We start from the raw sequence: 11,740 nt of genomic DNA, 5'->3' as shown, positions 1-11,740 counted from the left end.
TAGGAAAAGCATTGATTTTTTTTGATAAATTGAGAGAAAAATTGATACAATTTAAAGGGGAAGGGGACATTCAAAGTCACGGATAGAATATACATTTACAAAGCATATACCTCGTCGACCACTGTGACACTGTCCCACAGACCACCGTTGAAATCATTTGTCTTTTTCTTTTTTTAAGACATTCAGTTTAGTATATACTTTTTCTTGCCCATGTTAATAGTAATTGTGACCCTTCAATTTATACACACTTTTTGTACAACGTTGACGTGGAAGTAATATATATATTTTTTTAGAGTAATGATTGAATACCACTTAAAGGTATAACTTTTCACCATAGGTAAGGTGGTCTCCCACTACTTTTTGAGTTTTTTTATTTTTTAAAAATAAATTAAAGTAGGGGACCACCTTGTCAAGACAAGGTGGTAAAAAATTGTATCTTTGAGTGGTATTCAATCATTATTTTTTTTTTATTATGTAAAAATTATTACTCTTTTTTTATTATAAAAATTATTCTCGTGTCAACATTGTTATAAAAAATATATATTTATTACGTAAGAAATATTACTCCTATAAATTTTTTAATATCAGAATTCAAAAGCTTGCAAAAGAAAAAAAAAAAGGATATTAGTATATTCCAGAAATCAAAACCATTGGAACACTGATATTAGTAGTCTTGTCTCTCTCGGCAAGCTCATTGGAGACTTTCCATTAACAAACGTGACCGCTCATTTTCGTTGGTCCCATCACGTCTTAATACGTCAAATCGTATGACGTAGGATTTCCTTGGTTCTATTCTAGACCTTGTGGCCTCCATAATCAACATGGACCACGTGGTACCTCAACATCGCATTTCCAATAAAAGAACGGTGGAGAAACCTCTTAATTTACTTTTTTTTTTTTTTTTTTTTTTTTTTTTAAGAAAAAAATATAAAATTGGTCAATAGAATTGAACTAATTTACAAACTTATCGTAGTACAAAAATTGATTGAGATGTCCTTGTGGAAGGTGAAATTGATAAATTACTTCTTAAAATTAATTTTTGTCCAATAACTTAACACATTAGTGTCTTCATGCCAATAAAATACGATATGTGTAGCTCTCTCTCTCTATATATATATATATATATATATATATGAAAATAAAACTAAAAATAAAAAATTGGTTTTTTTTTTTCTTTCATTTGTTTGTTTGTTTGTTTTCCCTAATTTTCAGTTATTTATTTTTATAATTTATTTCTCATTCTTTTTCATATTTATAATTTTTTTTTTCCTTTTTTCTTTAATTTTGTTTTTAATTTTTGATTTTTGTTTTTTTTTTTGAATTTATAAGGTTATTTTTGTCTTATTCAAAAAATTTGGGGTCATTTTTGTTTTTGTTTTTAGTTATAAAAAAGATATTGACATTTTTTTTGTAGTTTGATAAGCAGCATTAACACTAATTTAAAATAGACATTGACAATTTAGTTGTAATTTGAAGATGATATACATGCCATTATTTATATAAGGAGGGCATTTAAGTGCAGGATGTGATTTTTTGTTTGAGAGTGGACAAGATAGACAATTTAGATATAGGGTGCATTATAAATTTTGAGCTAACCCTGTTTGAAAGAAAATTAAGTATGCCAGATGTTGTATGTGTACTGCTAAGAAAAGAAAACTACAATGATATCTATGCTTATAATAAAACAACAGTGCTCATCATAAATGGCACGCGAAGGAGAAAAAGGAGGAATCAACACGTGATTGATCAGATGATTGGACGGTCAAATTGATGGCATGCATGGGCCATACAAGTGTGATTTGGAAATATTTGTCTCAGCAACATAACGATGTTGGTAGTTGGAACATCATGCCAATTTGCATTAGTGTATATATATATATATATATATATACACATATGAGAGAGAGAGAGAGAGAGAGAGAGAGAGAGATGCCAAATTCCAAGGGGGTGGGGGAGGGGGGGCTGCGTACGTGTGCTTCAACAACCTTTCAATTTGAAGAGCTTAGTTAGAAAGTTAGCTCGGAGAAGATTCAATTATTTGTGAAGTTTGAATAGAGTATCTATAGAGAGAGAGAGAGAGAGAGAGAGATTTTATTTAATTATTTTGCACGTTTATGGGCGGCTATCATATTTCTTTTAATCTCGATCGATCGTCAAAATATCTAACTATTTTTATATATATAAAAAAAAAAAAAAAAAAAAAAAATCAAAGTGGGAGACCCATATGTACGTACTGAATGATTTGAGATTCTACTATTAAATAACAGCTTTTGGTTTACCGTATTTTTATTTCAATAATTATTTTATCCAAAATTTTAAAAACTACTTAAAACGTTACATCTTTGACCTAAATATATAACTAAACATGCTTAATTCCTAAAACTTTGAATACTAAGTTTTATTAGAAGAAATAATTCTATAGTGTAAGTTAAGTAATTAATGAATTCTTAAAACCTAATCAGCAATATTTTGTACTTTTTTTCTTTTCAGTCTATTTATATATGTATATATTTTACTCTATTTATTTGTATATAGAGCCTTTATTGCTTAGTTTTAAAAGAAATTATTACCGTCTAAATTCCTAAAACAAGATTGACTCTTGAGGCTTGCTTGTATTCTTTTGGAATTTTTCCCAAATATATATATATATATATATAATGTTTTTTTAAATTATTTTGAAGGACATTAGATTCCAATATTGATACCTATTTGACTTAATTAAAGTCAAATTTACTAATTAATATATTTGATCCGGTGTATTGTATATATATAAAGATTGCAAGCCTCATCCATGACGTACATTTGTAGACAAGATCTTGGAGCGAAACTTTTGTGTATCAATCTTATTTATTAGATGAATCTACTTAATAACTAATTAAGTCAAGCAGAAGTATTCTTGTTAATTAGGTTTTTCGTTGAAAAAAAATTGTATGTCAAGACTATTAGGGGTAATTACATTTTCTTCCTATAAACTACTAACTTTTGTGCAAAGCCCCCACAAACTACCAACTCAACCAAAATAAAGCATTCAACTACCAAATACAACCATTTTTTTCCCTTCCGTCAGTTAAAGGGGTTAAAACAAACGGTCAACAGGTCACGTGACCATCACATGCTGTTTTGCCCTCATTTTCTTCTTATTTTCCCCTCATGAACTACTATCATCTTTTAACGTGCCCCTATGAACTACCACCATCTCCTAACATGTCCCCATGTAAAACGGCATGTGACGGTCACGTGACCCGTTGACCGTTTGTTTTAACCCTCTAACTGACAGAAGGAGAAAAAATGGTTGCGTTTAGTAGTTGAATCCTCTATTTTGATCGAGTTAGTAGTTTATAGGGACTTTATATAAAAGTTGGTAATTCATATAGGGAAAAGGTAATTACCACAAATTATTACTATATACTAGTGCACGACTGCCCCACAGGCAACAAAAAGTTTTTTTTTTTTTTTTTTTTTTAAAGTAATCAACAACAAAAAGTTTTGGTTTTACGTTGAATAGTCCTCAAATAGGACGAACAGCATTGAAACACATGGGCAAAGTTCTGAGTTCAAAGAATATAAGTATGCTTGCTTCTCCTACATACATACACCGAAGGGGGAACATTGCAATTACAAGCACTGATATTCCTTGAGAGATCGAGAGGCCGGGAGAGTAAATGGGTAGAAGCCCTTGCTGTGCTAAGGAGGGCTTGAACAGAGGAGCATGGACAGCTCAAGAAGACAAAATTCTTAGAGAATACATCAGAGTATATGGAGAAGGAAAATGGAGAAACATTCCCAAAAGAGCAGGTAATATATATTTATCTCTTTTCTGCTTAATTAATCTAAGATTAATGGTGCATGCATATATTAACTGGGGTTTTTCTGAGTTCTTCAGGTTTGAAGAGGTGTGGGAAGAGCTGTAGGCTTCGGTGGTTGAACTATCTGAGACCAGACATTAAGAGAGGAAACATATCACCGGACGAGGAGGAGCTCATCATAAGGCTTCACAAGCTCTTGGGGAACAGGTTTTTGTCTCTCTCTGATCTCTCTCTAAAGAAAAAAACGTAACTGATATACTGAGGCATGCGGCTGATGATGTAGAATTTGGTCTCTTTTTAGATGGTCTCTGATAGCCGGCAGGCTTCCAGGGCGAACAGACAATGAAATAAAGAACTACTGGAACACAAATCTGGGCAGAAAAGTTGAAGACGGGCAACAACAAGGCGTTGCTTCAGCTCCTAAGCTTTCAAATCAGTCTGGTGGTCAGAAGCCCAAGATCATCAACAATCCATCACCGTCGTCCAAGATGGATTTGCTCGTGGCTCGGCCGAAGGCAATCAAATGCTCTAAGGCTGTCATCAGTACAGTACCACAGCCGAACAGCAGTGAACATTTTGACACCACATCCGCCGATGCTGACCACCCAAGGCCCCTTAACAACAATTCGTTTGCTATCAGAGAAAATAACCAAACATCTGACCTCATGGTGGATTTCAATATTGCTGAACTTTGCTTTCCTGATCTTCTCAACTCTTGCTTTCCTGATAATCATCATAATGACAATGGAATATCGTACGAAATGATGCACGATTGGACCATGATCACCAATCCTGTTCAACCCAATGTCGTTCTCGACCTCCACTCTTTGGCTTCATTTCTTGATTCCGAAGGGGAATGGCAGGCAGAGTAATTCAGACCAAAAGAAAACTTACCATGACAGTGACAGTCTTTAGCTGCTTATCACCTCGAATGATTTCATGTAAATATTTTCCTAATTAATGACTTAGTTTCGGTGTATTTCCACAGGGGTGATATATGTTAATTAGCCCACTATTAAATAAATAAAGCAGCACAAATAGTTGTACTTGGTTTGTGGCTACTGGCTAGTGCATGTGGTACATATAAAAGCTTTTCTATTTCTCTTGGCGAAAACTTTTGTAAAAGTTTAATTAATTTATTGCATTAATAGTTATATTCTCTATTCAACTGGAGTTAGATGAACAACAATTCTGAATCTGTACAATTGAGAATTATTCAAATATCAAAATCGATCAGTTGTAGTAGGGGACGTTATCTGCAGAATTTGGTGGTTCAGGATTTTCAGCCACCCATATTTGACCCATTCCTACAATTGATTTAAGTTTGCTCTCTTGTCTTCTTCATCTTTTTTTTCCTTTTCAGAAATTTTAAGGTGAGAATGGGTCTATAAAATTACTATGTTTCTTTTGAATAGGTGAGAAACGCTTGTTTTATTATAATTATATTAAAAAAGCTTGTGCTTCTTGCATGATAAGAAATATATAACAGTTTTATAGACTGAATTGAAAAAATTTCTTCCCACTTATATGTTATGGGATGTAAACCTTAAAAGTTTGTTCTTGAAGACAACCAATTGTGCATCAAAATCAGGTCTTCATGCAACTTGGTTTTTGTTAATGACCACCCAAATCTTATCGACATCTTTCAAGTTTTGCCTTCTGGTCATGAAGGATGATCTTTTAGCTTCTTGGCGCTATAATTTGTTGGACCTTTACACACACACATATATATATATATATATATAGATTAATGTTTCCTGCAGAACATTTTGTACAACAATACTGATGTACGTAGATTTGATTTACATTTTTTTTTGGTATTATATTGTATTGTATTATATTTTGTAAACTGTTAAAGTGAAAATCAAATTCACGTCAGCATTATTGTACAAAGTGTATACAAATGTTATGCAAAAAACATTACTCTTTATATATTGAAGAATTACTGAATTATATATACTATGACAAGGTGAAGCACCTTCCAGTAAAATTGAGTTAAATACTTATTGTAATTGGCTTTACAACTGAACAAATTAACAGTGAATATAATGTCACATAATTAAAAAATTTAAATAAGAGCAATATACTTCACCTTCATTTCACCTTTATCCTACTGTAATAGCAGTGTTTAAAATGGAGAGTAGCTTGACCCCTTGAAGGGGGGTTCCAAGTCAACCCCAGGGAGAATTATATTTAATTGCACAAGCCTAGTGGACCATCACGTAAAGCAAACCATTTTCTACCGTTGCTCCTTTTGGAAGCAAATAGCCTGTCTCTTATAATTAAATGATGCAGTGGACAGTGGACAGTGGATACCATCCAACTTTCAACAGCAAAAGAATGGAAGGTGGGAGAGATTAAAATTATAGCTCAATGTTTGATGGCTATGTTAACGACCCTTGAGCTACGATGACTAAGAGCTTAATTATATTGTTTGGGATTCTGTCATGTCATGGAATTTAATCAGTATTTTTAGTCTTTAAAAATGTTGTGTTAAATAAAAATCTGGTTTGTTGGATAAAAAAATTCTAAATATATATATTTTACTCTAAAATGGACTAAAACAGATTTTTAGAAAAAGCTTAAAAATAAAACTTTTTATAAAAATACATTTTCGGGCTTTAAAAGCTCGATCTATCTCTCAATACAATCCTGAACACGCTCTAAGAGCCTACTTAGAATTTGTTAAAGAGTTTAAAATGTATTTTTATTACATAGAAAATTGTGCTAAACAAAAATTGATTGGTTTAAAAAAAACTCGAAAAATACTTTTTTTTTTTTTGCTCTAAAATAGGCCCAAACGCACTTTTGAAAGCTTTTTCTCAAAAGATTTTTTTGAATATAAAAATCATATTTTCTACACAATTTCAGACAAGCTCTAAAGCAACTAGTTTAATGATCACAACCCCATCGCTTCCCTTCCTAGCTCGGGCTATGGATGATGTTACTATACACACCTATTTCTCACACATATTTCATATCAGTTTACGTAATGTGTTTTAAATAATTGACATTAAAAGTTATTAGAATACATACCGTTAATCAATATAAAATAAAAATAATAAATAAGCATAAAAAATAGCATCACTCTTGTTGGGGAATGATTATTCCCTAGGCCCAAGTGGGCCCGTGGTCAAACCAGACCCAACCGGATCTTTCAACCAAAGGGTGGACCGGCCAGACACACAATTCGGATATGTAAGGCCATACTCGGAAAGTGAACCTGTTACTGAGATGGGAATGTTTTGCCGACCAGTGAGGTGATTGAGGGTTCGGTACGTACCAGCGCTACAAATCTAGAAGATTAAGATGATAAAGAAAATGATTTTTGTTTTTGGAGTTGTGGTTTTCTTTTTATTTATTTTTTTAATTTTATATAATTTAAGGATGATTTTACGTTTAATGATATGACATTGATATTGAGTGTTTATAAGAACGCTACATTGCTACCGTGTCAATTAAGACACACATGACATGTATATGACAAACTATATATCATTTTGACAGAAAAGTGATAGAGAGACATATTTAAAATTTGGGCAAACCTAAAAATCATGGGGGTGTTTGGCAACAAACAACATATATTCCACTACAATTAACATTTTCAAAAAACAATTAACTTCAAAACATTCTAACATTTTTTTCATTTTTTATATCACATCAATAATTTTTTTTTACTATTCAAATAAAAAAAAAAATCCACTACAATACAAATTTTTTTTTTTTCACTTTTCCATACAAATTATTTTTAATTTATATTACATCAATCACTTCTTATTACTAAAAAAAAAAAAAAAATCAACTTAACAATCTTTGCCCAACACCACCCATATTCTTAAAATTAGAAACCCAAAAAATAAATCCAAATCAAATAAACTTCTAGAGACTAAATATGATTTTTTTTCATTTTAAAAAAAGAAAAAGAAAAACAGAACTAGTCGTTACAATGGCTCAAAGTCATGTGGCCTGAGTGCCCTTCTCTGACATAGCCACTCTTTAAGCGCAACAACCGTACCAATGGGAAAGATACACTCCCTCTTGACATAGCTTCTTCTCTATGCATGTTTCAAGCATCTTTCTTGTTTTTGTTTCTCTTTTGTAACAAAAGAAAACACCCCACAAGTTTATTTTATTAAAAATAAATAAATGCAAAGAAATTATGTACAAAATGTATACTTTATGTACACCAAGTACTGCATATATACGGTGGTAGGGCAACTATACTTGAATCTCTGTAATAGGTCCAAAATACAGGTAGACTAGTGGAAGCAGCTTACGTAAGTGGCTTCTATATCGTCCTCATTATCACATATCCAAATATTTCTTTTGGCTTCTTTTGTTTATAATCTATATAGGCACACCGGTACCGCCTACACGACTTTACCAAAAGATATGGCCAGTTTTAGGTGCATGTTGACCCCTAGCTTTTTTGACATGTCCATACAAGAGGAGGGAGGGGGGATTTGAACTAGTGACCTCCGCTTCATGAGGCGTAGTCTCCAACCTATTGAACTACCCCTTGTGGACCCCCTAGCTTAATTATTTATCACCATTAATTTGTCATCATGCAAACAAAAATCAAGGATCAAAGTTTGAAAATTAGAACTTCAATTATACAACTCCAAATGGGTCGTCTATATAATCGTCATGCTTCTCGAATTAGTAACCCTACTTCCCATTTTGTCAAGCTACGTACGCATGTAAATTGTAAACGCTTTCCCCTTAATTTGTAAAAATATTCATCACGCAACTTAGAATTTTGTTTCTTTTTGTGTGTTTTTTTTTCTCAACGTTTTCCATAGATATCTTAGAGCATTCCGGTCCCAACAGTTTTCTGTATACCCTCTTCCCTTTTCTACATAAAAAAAAAAATAAAAAAATACAAAAAACCAATGTATCGGGAACCAAAATAACTACTCTGTCCATTAATCTCTTTCACGATGATATAAGAAAGAAAGGTGCTTGTAGAAAATAACGTCGTCATGATCAATATAAAATAATTAAATTAATAAATCAAATTTTTTGTTTAATAAGAATTTGATGCGAGGGACTCGTACTAAAAGCGGTAAGCACTCTATTATTTTAATAGAATTTAAGTTTTTATTTTTTATTTTTTATTTTTAAAAAAAAAAAAAGAAGGAAAAATGAAATCAAACTGCATGTATTTGGAGCCATATCATTGACCTCTTCCTCTTTCATTGAATTATTTTTATGTACGTCTTCGACCAGGTGCAGTGTCTGCATGTGTCAGCTCCTTGCAGCCGGGGGCGCAGTGACCTCCACACACACCATGTGCTGCCCCAACATCGATATCTTGCACGGCCTGAATTCTCAACCTCTAAAACCATTTGTCCAACAAACACCAGCATAAACATGCTTCTAATTTATGTTTTTTTTATGCATAATCGTGGTAATTTTCATCGAGTACTTATAATATTGTTATTCTTTCTACTCATTTTACATCGATTGGTGTGAATATATTTTAAATAGTTTAATTCACACGTCGTCAACTTATAAAAAAAAAAAAAAAATACCACTTAAAACACGTAACATTAAACCGATTGAAATATTTTTAAATTTTAAAAGAAAAGATGATATTTGACTTTTTCTCACATTTTGGGGGCCATGGTCGCCAGTCCTTCCTTCCTCCGCCGCGTCGCCGTGCAAGTCGTAAACTTTTGTTTCTCCTTTTATTTTTTAACCAACTTTTGTTTCTCTTTTTGTTTTAAAGCTACATGCATGCTAGAAAGGGGGTGTTTGTGTACTTGGGTGCATATTTCGTGTTTTTTTTGACATTTTACTTCTAGAAATGATACATCTCATATATATCTTTTATACATCTATATACAATCAAATTTGAATTTACTATTGAATTTGTGGGATCCAATGTAAGTCTTATAAATTTAAAAATAGATTTAAAAATGAGATTTACAAAAAAAAATATATATATAAAAGATGTAAAAATATGATCTCTCCGTATATTCAAGGACAAAAAAAAATGCGCATTACGCCCGTCCACAATTGCGAAACGGATGGGCATGCAATAAAAAACAGAAACTGCATGTCTTGTCTTCTTTTAGCGCTTGACATCACATAATTTTTAGTAGTTTTATTAAAAAATTAGAGAAATTTTACTCAACACACTGAACTTTCCCATGTAATGTCTTCGATATTGTTTTTAAGGAGTCTTTAGGTCTCTAATTTTTTACCTCAGGGTCTTCTATTAATAAAAAGAGTTGTTACTTTGTCCAAAAAATTGCTGAACTTTCATCGTATTTGTAATTATCTTCTTAAACTTTAAAAACTCTCAATTTAGTGTATCTGTTTTTTTTATTTATTTTTTTTCAATTTCCCACATTCGTTAGGATTTTCCGTTAAATCCTAACAAAAGAGTGGCAAAATTTCTATGGAGCCAGATAGAGTGCCATATGTATGTGATGAAAGTTTTTGTCAGCAACGTGTACAGCGCGTTCAAATTAGGATGTTGATGCTGAGTACCTCTCACACTGTCTTGGACTCTTGGCCGACATGCACATTTGTTATTTTCAGACACAATCCGAGAGAGAGAGAGAGAGAGAGAGAGAGGGGGTTGCTGGCCTGCTACGTACAACCAACTTTCAAAGGGCGTGTGAGAAAGTTGGTTCCAGTCTTCCAGATAAGACGCAATAATTGAATGGTGGCCGGTGAGTATGGAGATTTAATTAATTTGTAGACTTGCCCTCAATAATCAATATACACGTGAACTAATTAATTGTCAATGTGAACATGAGAACTTGGCCGCTTCAAATCGCGTGCGCTAAAGACAGTCTATTAAGTATGCATGTAAAAGTTATAAACGTCCTCAAGGGATACCTCAATCGGCTGGGGATCACGATTCATGAAGCGGATCGGTCACTAGTTCAAATCTCTCATCCCCTCTTGTGTAGACATGTCAAAAAAAAAAAAAAAGTTATAAACTCTGAAAATATGTCTATTAGTTCAATAGATTACGTTAAAAGAATTTTCTGATGTGGTCGAGTTTGATTGAATGAATATATATATTTTCTGATGTGGTCGAGTTTGATTGAATGAATATATATATATATATATATATATATATATATATATATATATATATATATATATATATATATATATATATATATATATATATATATTTTTGGCAAGATTAAAAGAAACCTAGAGTTTGGAGAGTCTTATATTGAACCAAAAGTTAGGAGATCAGTCTTATTGAGTTTTTGGCTTGCATCCTGTTATATAATTAATAACATGACATCGATCTCTTGTTATTGAATATCAATATATAGTAAGGATATCTCTGGGCATTAAGTTGATTAATTTGTGTGAAAATATAGCGATTGAGCTGGTTTTAATTCTAATCGTTGATATTCAATAGAGTATTGCTACTCTTCACATTACATTTTCACACCAGATTTTCATTGGCTGATGTGATTTACTTTAAGTAATTTTCTGTGTAATACACTACTAAAAAGAAAAAGAAAAAGTGTTAACCACTTAAAAAATAACACTTCAACCGATGTGAATCATGTGTGAAAATCTAATTGGTGAGGGAATCACAACAAATGGAAGAAAATTACATCTCAAATCTCTTGCTGTAACTGTTTTGCATGAATAATGAACCTTGATAGACATGCAACCAACAAAAGCCCTCCGATCCTGTAAATTTGTTTCCTAATACTTTTAAGGAATTAAACTGTAATTATTTTTCTAAACAAAAATTAGGTTGCTTGTTAAATCAGATAGGACCACACTGCACAAGACACATGGAAATATTTTGACACGTTGATTTAAATGAGATAGACCCATGCCACTCCATACACAGGCTAGGCTGGTAATTTAAGCTTCATATATATATATATATATATATATATATATGAAAGCGCTATTGAATATGACAAAAAAGCAGCTATAAG

The 11,740-nt window shown here is 32.1% G+C and overlaps 1 protein-coding gene across 1 annotated transcript; it reads left to right on the top strand.

Moving 5' to 3' along the window:
• Positions 1-3,551: 3,551 nt before the first annotated feature.
• Positions 3,552-4,855, top strand: LOC133857041 (transcription factor MYB1-like). The gene is made up of 3 exons (XM_062292141.1): positions 3,552-3,795; positions 3,884-4,013; positions 4,108-4,855. Exons 1-3 carry the CDS (start codon positions 3,663-3,665, stop codon positions 4,676-4,678), a joined length of 834 nt encoding a protein of 277 aa, XP_062148125.1. The 5' UTR covers positions 3,552-3,662; the 3' UTR covers positions 4,679-4,855.
• The last annotated feature ends 6,885 nt before the right edge of the window (positions 4,856-11,740 follow it).

This window comes from Alnus glutinosa, chromosome 14, assembly GCF_958979055.1.
Source record: "Alnus glutinosa chromosome 14, dhAlnGlut1.1, whole genome shotgun sequence".
NCBI lineage: Eukaryota > Viridiplantae > Streptophyta > Magnoliopsida > Fagales > Betulaceae > Alnus > Alnus glutinosa.
Note: the sequence above shows the minus strand (reverse complement) of the source record. Positions and strands in the feature narration are given on the sequence as shown.